We start from the raw sequence: 12634 nt of genomic DNA, 5'->3' as shown, positions 1-12634 counted from the left end.
GAAGGCTGAGTTGTATAGGTCTGCCTGACTTCAGTGTATGGTGGAGAAGGCATAGACTGTGTTACCTTAATTCAGAGCCCTTGTGCATATGCATTATGATCACTAGTTTTTGTTTTTTGTTTTTCCCCCATCCAACACCCACCTCGTTCAATGCACAGGATGGGTGGTGCTCACTTAATGATATGCTATTATTTTTTCCCCTTGTTCATTGTGCATCCCCATGCCTTCTTTAGTGCTCACTGTTCAAATTTTGCTCTTAAGACAGAATTATTTATTTCTTTTGGGCATTTCTGTGGTGCTAATCACATAGTGTGAGTGCTTCTCAAATTATTAATTTATTTTTCACAACACCCCTGAGAGAGATTGGGGAGCAGGGAGAGTTGCTTATTATCCCAATTTTACAGATGAGGAGCTGGGGCACAGAGGAATTTGAGATGTCTAGTCCTGATGTTTGAGTATATGTAGCATTGTACAGTACTTCATATAGTCAAAGCACAGCTCCATTGAATGCAATTGTGAGTGTGCAGCGGTTCTGCAAATTAGACCCCAAGATCTGAGTCAAGCACCCAAAAAATGGGGAACACACAATTAGTGACCGCCTGTGAAAAGTCTGGTTTAAGTGACTTGCTTAGCATCACATAGTAACTCTGTGGCAGAGGTGGGGACAAAATTCAGTTTTCCAAGCAGCATTCAACTGCCTTAATCAGGAGACCATCCTTTTTCTTCCTGCAATCCTCTGCTTCATTTACTACACATGTTTTTGCAACAAATGAAGCAGGGGTCCTATAGACCAGTGTTTCTCAATGACTGGTCCATGCACCAGCGCCAGTCCCTGACAGTTTAGGAAGGCAGCAAGTCAGTCCCTGGTATCAAAAAGGTTGAGAAATTGTGCTATAGACAAAAGTCTCCTTCACCACACAACCCTGATTCGTTCCCACAGCAGCCCCATCCTGTGGAGGAAAATGTATTTTCATCATAATGCATATGCACAAGGGGGCTGAACTAAGGTTGCAGAGGCATCCTTAACTCTGGCATCTCCTAACTTGTAATTAGAGCTGGGCAAATAATGGACATTTTTGGGTTCGTTGGCAATTCTGAAAAATCAAATAAAGGTTTTCAGTTTGGGGTTGAATTGAAACCTATATATATTTAATCTTTCAGCCAATCAGAGTCAAAACTAAATTTAAAAACAATTTCATTTCAGCCTGAAAACATATTTGTTTAGCTATTCAGTCATTTTTGACAAAAGAACAGGAAAACTAGATTCACAAAAGGGCTGTAGGAAGAGGTGGCAGTGATGCCTTCCTTTATAAGCTTTTGCCCAATGGTTAGGACACTCACCAGGGATTTGGGAGACTTGGGTTCAGTTCCCCCTGTTTTTGCCTGATGTGGAGATGAGATTTGAACTTGGGTCTCACATGTGGGAGAGTGCCCTAGCTGCTGGGATACACTGATGTGGGTCTTAACGTGGGACAGCTTCAAGAGGAGAGATTGTTGTTTATAAATAGAGTAATTGGAGCAGGGACTTGAACCTGGGTTTCCTCATCATAGGTTAGTGCCCTGTCTACTGGGCTGTGGAATCATTCTCTCACTTTACCTGGCCCAGTGACTACCCATTATCATCATGAATATGAATGACAATGGTAGAGGAATGGTGAGACTTAAAAAAAAATTTAGGTTCCATCCAGGCTCTGGAGGGGAGTATGCTCTGGTGGGCACAGGCTCTTCTGCCCCAACTACTCTCTTTCAGTCCTGTCTCTTTCCCCACCTTTGGCTTATTGTCTGAGCTCCATTCTCCTCACCTAGACACCTCTCAGCCTCCACTTCTTCAAGCTAATGGGCTCCCAGGCCCTGTCTCTTCTTGCCCAGCCAGTCCCCCTGCAAGTCTTGTCCCTTCTGTGTTCAAATCAGGCAGGCAGGTTCCTTCTCTATGCTGCCTGGGCACTAGCTATGGGGGGTCCTGGACAGTCTCCCTGCTCTGTTTAGAGACCTGGACCCAGCATGACCTACAGTAGCCCAGAATAACTTGGCCAGATTCTGGTAGATTTTCACAGGATTCTCCCTGCCAAATTTCATCCCCCGTCCCAAAGCATGGGGATGCTCAAGCTTTTCAAAGAATAGGTCACCAGAATATTTTAACATGGGCAGAACAACTTATTTTATTCCTAGCTTTGTTCTTGGAAACGGCTGAACCATTTTGACTGAAAATTAAAAAAAAATTAACTTGAGGCAGATAGCTGGTATGGAAAACTTCAGCCAAAACAGGTAAAATTTGGCAAAGGTGCAACTGAAAACAGGGGCTTATAGCGGGAAGTATTGGGAAACCTTAAGTGTTGGTACCAGGCCCACCTATAACTTTTCTCTAGATTCTCTGGCATGCACGGTAATGCTTCATGTGTATCTAAGGTTGAAGGAAAAATAGCGTATTGCAGTATCTGAAAAATAATGTAATAACATAGTATCTTAATGCATACACCTAAAGAGAAACAATTAAAATGCAGTTCTATCTTAGCTGGTGCTGTCTGTCAGTTTCTTGCATTGCCACCAACAATAAAGGTCTGCAAGTCAAATTAGCTCCTCAGGGTCCAGTGCAACTTCATATTTTTTCCCCACGCGTTTGCACAGGTAATAGAGTTGCTTTATTTTAACCATTCTTGACACAAATGAAGCAGTAGAAACTTGCTTCTCCCTCTGAGCTGGGTTGGCTCAGGAGGGCCAAGAGTAGGAAATATAGTGAATCTCCATTTTAGTCATTGAAATCAGTAGCTCTGACCAATACACACACGGGGAGTAGATCTTTTGGGGTAAGAAACCATTTTTACATATTATGTTTTCAAAATAAAACCAACTAACATTTACATGTACAGCCTTAACTTCGGTATTTCATGCCTTTGAATGCTTGACTCTATAATTTTAATGTTCTTTCCATACATTTTAATAGACTATATAAACACTTTGTGAAAGAGGTACATTTTTAAAGAGGGAGTTGCAAGTAGAATCCCAGATGAGTCCCTAAACTAAATGGTGCATGCTGAAGAAATTTCTAATCCTGGCTTTGATTGGCAGCTATTCCAGATGGAGAGCTTGGCTCGGGAGGCCTCCACAGGAGTGCTGAAAGACTTAATGCATGGCCTCATTACATTAATGCTGGATTCACGGGTTGAAGACCTTGAGGAAGGGCAGCAGGTCATCCGATCAGTCAACCTTTTGGTGGTGAAGGTTCTGGAGAAGTCTGACCAGACCAACATATTGAGGTAAATTAGTCTTTGCTAGAATCAGAGAAGACACAAGTTCTCTTCCTCTACAACAGTCCTATACCACATATGAAATACCACGTCACTGTTCGTGTATGTGATTTCAGAGAACATGGCTCTCCAGTCTGCTTTTACCATATGTTAGTCACTGTCTAATTGAGTCCTCTTGCAAGACAATGGCCTGTCAACTAAAGTGGTGAGCAAAGCTGGCTGTAGAATAGTTCACCTGGCTACTGAAAAAACAAGCATATCAGGACAGTAACTTTAGCTTATGGCCCTGAATCTAAGGAAATGTCTACATAGTAGCTGGGAGCGTGCTTCCCAGTGCAGGTAGCCATGCTAAAAATAGCAGTGTGGCTTCAGCTGCTCAGACTAGCCACCTGAATACAAACCTGCCTGACTCCCTTGGGTATGTACTTGGGTGGCTAGCTTGAGTTGCCACCTGTACTGCTACAGCCATGCTGCTGTTTGTGCACGCTAGCTCAAGCAGAGCCTGTTAGTGTCTCTCTGTGCTTGCTGGGAAGCATGCTCTCAGCTGCTGTGTAGATGTATCTAAAGGGGCACAGTTATAACTAAATCACTGTCCAATCTATATCATTGGGGTAAAGTTTTACAATGAACCATTCTACAGCCTAAACTTGTAGTCTGTGTCGTTGGACTGTCAGTTGAACAGTTTTGACATGATATGTTCTGCAGAAATTCAGCTCTCCATTTTTATGGAGCTGATAGTAAGATATTGGAGACAGGGAGGAGGTGCAGAGCATTGTGTGAAAGCTGAACTAGTTGTGATCTGTAGTCCCTGGTGTGATGTTCAGTAGGGAGGTGTTATTCCAATCCCTTTATAGCATTTGCCCATCTAATGCTATTTGTTCTCTCCAGTGCCCTGCTTGTTCTGCTCCAAGACAGTCTGCTAGCAACAGCCAGCTCTCCCAAGTTCTCGGAGCTTGTCATGAAGGTGAGCCTATAATGGGGGTTGTGTATTCACTTGGTCCTTCTCTGAAGTGTCTGTTCCTAATCCAGACTTGTTGGTTCAACAGAAACAAGGTACTTTAAGACCAAGTTGGTGAACACAACTTTAAATACTACTCTAGTGCCTAGTCTAGATCATGTTAAGATAAAACCTGCCCCATCTATGCTAAGGTTCTAAAACACGCTAGTTAAAATATTGATGTGTTAAACACCCCTTATCCTAGGTTAGACATACCCTTAGTGAGATTAGAAGCATCCAGCAGGCCCAGAGCAGTGTGTGAAGCGCCGTGGTAGTGTACATACACTAATAACTCTGTCAATCTCCTGCTACTGGTAATGGAATCAACAGCAGCACTTACTCTTCTGGGCATCTAGCTCCAGATACTGATACCCTGGATACAGCAAAACTTGCAGCAGGAACTCCCCTCTGACTTGAGCAGTTGGTTCTTCATGAACTTTTCTTTCTCTCCAGTGTCTGTGGAGAATGGTGCGGCTTCTTCCTGAAACCATCAATAGCATCAACCTGGACCGAATCCTGCTGGACATACACATTTTCATGAAGGTGTTTCCTAAGGAGAAGCTGAAGCAGTGTAAAAGTGAATTCCCCATAAGGACACTTAAGACTCTGCTTCACACTCTGTGCAAGCTGAAAGGGCCCAAGGTTAGAGCAGAAACCAGCTATGTGCTTTAATTTAAGATGCTCAAGCGGTCTTTACAATTTTTATTATGTCTTTCTCAGATCTTGGACCATTTAACAATGATAGAAAACAAGAATGAATCTGAGCTGGAGGCTCACCTGTGTCGAGTAATGAAGCACTCCATGGATCAAATTGGAAGCAAGACTGATAAAGAGACAGAAAAGGGGGCGTCTCGCATAGTAAGTAACATGAAGTTTACAGTGGAGGTAGAGGTGGCAAATGAACTCTGTTCCAAGAAACAAGTTCCTAACTAGCTCTAGTCAGATGTGAAGTTAGGTTACCCACTGGAACATGTGATCTGTTTCTGAAATTGGTCCCTCTAATGCTGTGCCTCTGAGATGCATTAAGGCTCAATAGTACCCGTCTTGCTTGCTGAATATGAGCTCTGATAATGGCTGGTCCACTAAACTTTAACTGTGGCCAGAACAGGCTTTAAATGCACGTCTCCCAAGATGAGACTTCTAGTCTGATGTGTCATCCTCTGTACCTGACATCCGTATAAACCCCAGTCTTGTAAAAGACAGTTCTTTTGACCCAGCTAGCCTGTGCTGTCGTGGGTGTGTCTGTCTGTCCCTGAAGCTCCACAGCAGCTGGTAGGTCCTTGGCACTTGAGTGTATTGTAAATTGTTTAGCTAAGTATCTCTAATTTTGGGGGGATACCACTTTAAACAATCTTGTTCAGGAGTCTCAATTTCTTTCTTAGGATGAAAAGTCTTCAAAGGCCAAAGTAAATGATTTTTTAGCAGAGATATTTAAGAAGATTGGCTCCAAGGAGAACACTAAAGAGGTGAGTGCACTTTTACCATAGGAAGAAGGGGAAGATTATACCACCTCATGTGCCTACTGCAGTTTGGGTAACACATAGATACTTTCCTCCTTCCCCAGGGTCTGGCAGAGCTGTATGAATACAAAAAGAAGTATTCTGATGCAGACATTGAGCCCTTCCTGAAAAACTCATCTCAGTTTTTCCAGAGCTACGTAGAACGAGGCCTCCGGCACATTGAGATGGAAAAGGAGGGCAAAGGACGCATTCCTTCATCTACAGGTACAGCGCTTCTTGGCAACACAAGTGAATTGGCCTGGGGACTTGGCATGCTGAATCTAGCTATAATGTGGCAACTGTAGCTGCTCCCATTAAGTGCCACTATGTTTGAGAGCCTTATGGGCTTCCAAAGTGACCCCCTTATTCTCTGAGCACTCGTTCGTGGCACATTCATGAAGTCACTATAGCACCTGTTGCAAAGACCACTCATGCTTTGCCACTCACCGGGAAGGTGCTGTGGTTACCTTACCGAATTAGGTGGGAAGAGATAGAGGTAAAGATCTGAAAGGACTTCAGTGCACATCATTCTGGTCATAGTTAGAGAAGTCCGCCTCTAAAAGAATATTCAAAAACTTTTACTCTGTCTAATGGAGTACAGTGCTCTGGAGTCCTGTGTTGAAGGCCTGGCAAGCAAGCGATTCTTGTTGCAGTAACTTAGTGTGACGTTCTCCTTATCCTAAGCTAGGCTTCCTTGGTGAAGCATACTATCAGGACATCACAGTGGCAGCTGCAAAATTCTCTCTCTTCTTTTAGGGCCGCTAAAATAGTGTCATAGGATCTTTGCATGAAACTGTCAGACTGAAGCAAGGCATAAACTTCGTATATTTCACATCAACACAGCAGACATAAGATATAGCTTTTTCTTCTAATTTCCCCAATCTTGGCTAGGAATAGCCTGGCAACCCTTAGTAGGAGCAGTCTATATCAGGTAAGCTGTTAAGTCACCCTGTAAATGTCCCAGGAAGCCAGGGGATAGTCACAGTTCTCCATTCAAAGCTTGGTCACCACAGAGGCCTGCTTAATGGGCTATCTTGTTTACTAAATCCTTGCTCCCTTGAATTCTGAATTTCAGATGTCTCAACTTGCTCAGTGAAGTGTTTCAGTAGAACAGAACTCGGAAATTTGTCCGTAAGCACACTCCAGTAATTAAGAAAATGCAGTATAATAAAACTACAGATCCCATTAGGAAATCATGAAACATAGCAGTAGAATAGCTTCTTATAGTAAGGGGCACATACTATGCTTGACCTTTTGCTCCTAGAAGATCCCACATTGTGCCCATTGTGGTCTTTCCCCTTAACTCCCTCTTCCCCCAAGTAATTTGTCACAAGCTTTGGCAGAAGGAGTGACTGAGTCTCTCAGAACCTCCTAAATGCTGCTGGTAATGCAGAACTAACTTCTGTCCCCACCTTGAAAAATCTGCACAGTCAAAAGATGATGTGCTAGCTATCACCTCAGCAATGTAGCCTTCCAAACTGCATTCATCATATTGCTTTGCTTCATTTAAAAGCTAAAAGGAATACTTCAGGACTCAGTGTTTCCTGTGGGTAGAGAGCATATATGTACCTAAACTCCCTCAACTTTAAAGATCCAAGGCAACCTTCTGCCTCAGTCTCTCTTCTTAGTTTCTCCATTCCATGAAGAGAGAGAGCTCTTTTCATTAATTTGATAAAGTCTGTCTGATATGTGGAGGCTAGAGGGAAAGGGAATCTTTGGAAGCTCTTTCACCACTCTCAATTACATGAAAAGGAATTGGGAGAAGCAGTGCCCTTAAGCTTCCTGCACAAGAATACTGGGTGGGTTTAGGTCAATTGAGGAATACCTCAGTCCTCTGTCAAGTATCAGAGGGGTACTGTGTTAGTCTGGATCTGTAAAAAGCAACAGAGAGTCCTGTGGCACCTTTAAGACTAACAGATGTATTGGAGCATAAGCTTTCATGGGTGAATGCCCACTTTGTGTATTGGAGCTTATGCTCCAATACATCTGTTAGTCTTAAAGGTGCCACAGGACTCTCAGTCCTCTGTGTTCCTCTAACTTGGCTTGCTGCACTGAAGAGCAAAGGATAAACATCAAAGCCTTTCCCTCATGTAATGTCAATTTACCATTTGGTTTTAATGGCTACTCATGACCCACAATAGCCTCTTCAGCTGTTCCAATTAATGGCCAGAGCATGTTACCTTTTGGAGCTGCTTTGCTGCTCACTTATGGTGGCTTGACTTCTTTCAAAAAATGGGCTAATCATTGTCAACTCTCAAACCCATTGCCCTATCAGTAAATATAATTGATTAATGGGATTTCCAAGAGCACAATGTGGGTTGATGTAGGCTCAAGCTCTAGATTGTTCTGTTGGATACTGTATGAGGCTACTAAGAGGCTTAAGTGTGTTCTTTTTCCCTTTCCTAGGAATTTCTCCTCAGACGGAGTTAACGTGTGTCCCCAGTTCCACCAACACAGTGTCCTCATCCATAGGCAACACAAATGGGGAGGAAGTGGGGCCTTCAGTCTACCTGGAAAGGCTAAAAATCCTCAGGCAGCGTTGTGGCCTTGACAATGCAAAGGTATTGTACTTCTGAAGACCCCTATAAACTCTACAAGGAAAGTGGCTCACTTTGGGTGAGGCCAGTCATTTGGAGATCTGTACAGTGCCCAGACTCTGATCCCAATGAGTCTTACTGCATGTCCTTGCCATCTGACTGCATGTCACCTTTCCTGGTGTAAATGGCTTTAAAGCCGTTACCTGGCTGAATAGACTTTGTTAGTGCTTCAACTCCCTTTTGTCTGCTGCACTGATGTAGACACCACTAGCCGCTACAACTCTGGAGTCTGTCTTCTCTTGTCAGGTAATTAACTGTGAGTTTCAGGGAAAAGCTAAATGACTTACCTTCTGGTCTCTAAAAGGTAATGCCTATATTAAGCTGTACTCCTGGGTCACATGACAGTGAGTGTTCTAAACTTCTGTACCCTCCCACTCTACAACAACTAAAAGCTGCATGAATGAAGGGCTGTGTGGTTGGGGAACATGGGATTTTGAGACAGCAATAATGCTGAATGTGCTCAGTACGTTACATCAGGAACCTATGGAATGGGTCAAACCTTCACTACATCCACTGCTCTCTGGGAATCTTAGTTACACACTGAAAGATGGTTACTGCCAGCCACTTTAGACACACTGGTAACTCCAGGAATAGCTACAAGGATTAGGTGGTATAGATTTAGGTAAAACACTACCCTTACCTTTTAAGATAGGACATGCACATCAGTTTACAGCTGAGTGCAAAATGGCATGTGGTGCAGACATAAACTCAACTCTGTCACTGACTTTTGTAGCTGCAGATTCCCAGGAGAGCAGTGACTTGACTCTGAAGCACCATATGGCAGAAGAATTCTGTCAGGCAATCCCAAGTTTATTTTCTGCTCAGTTACTTCAGAATTCCTCACTGAGTCCTCATGATGCCATATGTGGGAGCACCGCTGTCTACACTGAGTGTTTAAATACAGTGGGAGACTTGCAGGATCGCAGCAGGCCTTCCCAATGAAATGGGAACTGATTTTTATCATCTCTGAAGAGAATGAGAGCTGTTGTGTGAGGATGGGCTTCGCTTTAAATCCTAAGTAGTACACAATAGTGCAGACCTTTGGCTCCTTTAGTTAATTGAGATGAGAAGCAGTAAGTGATTAAGCAAAGATTTAGGCTCTAAGGTAGGTAGGCCCAAACATGTAGAAAGCTTTTCATACATACAGGTAATTCAGAAGACTTGTGCTTAATGCAAGTGATCATGAGAAGTATGCGATTCACTCTGGGCACCACTAACACAAAATGGTGACCTCCTGGTTCCAAGTAGCTAATGCACCATGGCAATAGTTTACATATAATCTGTCCTGGAAATGGAGGAGTTGGAACGTATACACTGTACTAATGTTGGACTGCTCCTTTTCTTCCTCTGTTCAGCATGTTTCCCATGAGGGAGAGGAGCCATCCATTTATGGTGTGGATTTCTTGCGCAGCTTTTGCCCTCCAGTGTCTTAAATAACATCTCCTTTTCCCCACCCCATAGCAGGAAGACAGACCACCATTGACATCACTGCTGTCCAAACCAGCAGCCCCTACAGTTGCATCCTCCACGGATATGCTGCACAGTAAGCTCTCTCAGCTCCGTGAGTCACGGGAGCACTACCAGCATTTGGACCTAGACTCCAATCAGACTCACTCCTCTGGCATTGGAACCACCACCTCTTCCTCCTCTTCCACAGCAGCCAATATTGATGACTTGAAAAAAAGACTGGAGAGAATAAAAAGCAGTCGCAAATGAAGCTGTTTGAGAGAGAGAGAGCATGGCTGCTGCTTAGCTGTCTTCAGCTTTAGTTTACTAAACTAGAAGTCTTCATAGTTAAAGGGGCCTCATTTAGGCCTAGTGTATACAAACTGATTTATGTATAATACAGTGGATTTTGGGGGATGATCTGAGTCATTGTGGCACAAGTATTTGTACATACTCTGCTTCTCAGTGAGCATCTCTTGACAATAGAAGATTGTCTGTGTATTAGGTGTAGTGTACAGACCTGTAAACAGCTGTCCTCCTGCTCAGACTAGCTTCTCATACCTTGGTTTTTTTATTTGTAAAATTGTATTAAGATCTTTTCTTAACTCTTAGAAGCTCTTTAGTGGTTTCACTTTTAATTTTGTGAATTCTTCTCCATGTAATCCTTGAACTGTTGATTCTGTATGGACGCATGGCATGGCGTAACTAATTTAAGTGTCTTTTGTAAATAAAGTTTGCATTAACTATACCAGTCCCTGTAGGAGCAGCAGTGACTGTCCATGGGAATAGAAGCCACTGTGTATTCTTAGATGCTAGTGAATGGGTATTGCTGAGCTGAAACCAGCAGCTCTTGAGCTGAATACAGCAATGGACTGCCCTGCCCTGCTGCTGCTACTATTCCTGGAAGGGAACCCTGGACTTCTCAGCCTTTTATTTCTACCAGCAGTATTGTTGCTGTTAATATGGCTGCCTTTCAACTTCTTCCTAAGAACATTCAGGAAGTAGAAAGGGATTATTGACTTTGCTAGACATTTGTTAGTCTATCTAGCAACTTCAAGTTACAGGCCCTGTGAAGTCACTACCCAAGAGCAGGCATAGTCCCTATTGTGAATAAGTGCAGTGACACATCTGCCCCCTTCAAGAGAGGTTACTGAGAGAGAGAAATGTTCTTACAGAATAGGTAAGCGGCGTCCCATGTTCAAAATACTCTCAGCTAGGAGTCAAAGCTCATGGGGTTTTCCATCATGTAGCTGTGTATATGCAAGTGCATCCCAGCCTACAGAACCACCATTGCAATTATAAGAATCTGCTTAGGGTGATGGCATGCTAAAATCAAAATGTCTACAAGTTCTGTGGTAATACCACTTTTTGAAGATTGTTGCCATTGGTTGTGATTAGTAAGAGGACATTTCCTCTGGCTACTACTTCCCACAAAAATCCTTGGGCATAAAATTTTGATCCATATTGCATTGACTGCTTACTATTTAATGTGATGGTTGTCTTCAGCACACTTGTTATGGAATATGACTTGCATGTGTTTTTGAGCTGTATCCTGTGATACTCATGGTACAGAGGGTTTCTGTAGTATATTTCTGCTTCTAGGTTCATCTCTGCTCCCTGAAAAGGTGCTGCTTCATGATCTATTCTCTAAGCCAGCAGTTCCTACCACAGGGCTGGCATTTAACTAATCTTGGCTGAATTTTAAGGCATCTCTGAAGAATATAGTTTAAATCATTACTGTCTGTACATCAATTCTGTGCTGCAGCTTCTGCAATTCTCTCCTGCAGAAATGATGGGGCTGGAGTTCTAGTGAGGCAGTAACCTGCTACTTAGTGCCTGGAGTGAATCTGTGTAGTATGGAAGGAATCCCCATCTTATGTTAGTGGCCAGCTGGTGTCCATCACTTCTCACCCCTGTTCTATTCCTGCCAGGCTTTTTGTCGAGTTCTTCTGAAAATAATTCTAGGCGGAGGGTGGCCTCATAGCTCTATGCCATTGAAAAGGGTATGACAGAGCACTCAGACAATCTGCAGCTGGGGCAAAGTGTTGACAGGGTGTAGCTGGACAGTTTGTGTTTGCTGGAATGGGAGCCACTGCTGTCATCACTCAATTAGTGCTGTGTTGCACTGATAAATTGCCAGTTACTTTCTGGGTTATGGTTTGCCTTTTGCACAAAGTCTCAAAGTAGCTGACCGACTCAGTTCTGCTGTTACATTACTATATGTTGTAAAATGCTGCATCCTCTGTTTGTAATTACCAATTGGTGCAGTAGTGAGTGAAGTAAAAGGAATGCCTGTAAACCTGTACAACACTAACTTACATTTCATATTATTTTGGATGTTAAGTTCAGAAGCAATTAAGTATCAATGGTAGAAACCAGTATTATCTAAGGTTTTTGCCCTATGTTGCTTCTGCAGTATAGCTTATTCTTGGCTAATGGTGTATGGTTGGGCCAGGAATTACTTGATAGGTAAATGTAGGCTGTTAATTAAAAAAAGCACACTAATCAGCCTATTGCAGATATTTCCATCCCATTAGTTAAATTTTGTTTCAAAACAAGTGTGTAACAAGTCTGCCTTTAAAGTGACTGTACCAGACATGGAACTAGTCTTTTTCCTCATTTTCCTACTGTTAGACTAAGTACATTAGAATTGACAACTGTTTTCATAGTCAGGACATTTTACTCCAGACTCTTGTAAGCAGAGGCCATTAAATGTATAAAACAAGCACCTGATAGCCCTGTAAGTTTTTTGTTGAATTTGACCCTTTTAAAGTGTTCCCTTATTCCATATGGTGCTGCTCTCAGCCTTGTCACACTAGCTGTCCCAGATTCACTATACTGCTGTAGGAA

The 12634-nt window shown here is 42.9% G+C and overlaps 1 protein-coding gene across 16 annotated transcripts in view; it reads left to right on the top strand.

Annotated features, from left to right (window-relative positions):
* Positions 1 to 12512, top strand: part of CKAP5 (cytoskeleton associated protein 5) — a 92081-nt gene extending 79569 nt beyond the window's left edge. For 12 of the 16 annotated variants that reach the window (XM_042849235.2, XM_042849237.2, XM_005302277.5 and 9 more), the window contains 8 exons: positions 3067 to 3254; positions 4134 to 4209; positions 4696 to 4884; positions 4963 to 5100; positions 5625 to 5708; positions 5807 to 5966; positions 8148 to 8302; positions 9800 to 12512. In XM_042849235.2, coding sequence (XP_042705169.2) covers positions 3067 to 3254; positions 4134 to 4209; positions 4696 to 4884; positions 4963 to 5100; positions 5625 to 5708; positions 5807 to 5966; positions 8148 to 8302; positions 9800 to 10054 — 1245 coding nt within the window. In that variant the 3' untranslated portion in view covers positions 10055 to 12512. The remainder of the gene's footprint in view (positions 1 to 3066; positions 3255 to 4133; positions 4210 to 4695; positions 4885 to 4962; positions 5101 to 5624; positions 5709 to 5806; positions 5967 to 8147; positions 8303 to 9799) is intronic. The other 4 variants (XM_065595134.1, XM_042849236.2, XR_010601026.1 and 1 more) reach the window with 2 other exon arrangements.
* The last annotated feature ends 122 nt before the right edge of the window (positions 12513 to 12634 follow it).

Source organism: Chrysemys picta, chromosome 4 (genome assembly GCF_011386835.1).
Source record: "Chrysemys picta bellii isolate R12L10 chromosome 4, ASM1138683v2, whole genome shotgun sequence".
NCBI classification, from domain to species: domain Eukaryota; kingdom Metazoa; phylum Chordata; order Testudines; family Emydidae; genus Chrysemys; species Chrysemys picta.
This window is presented reverse-complemented; position numbering and strand designations above follow the sequence as displayed.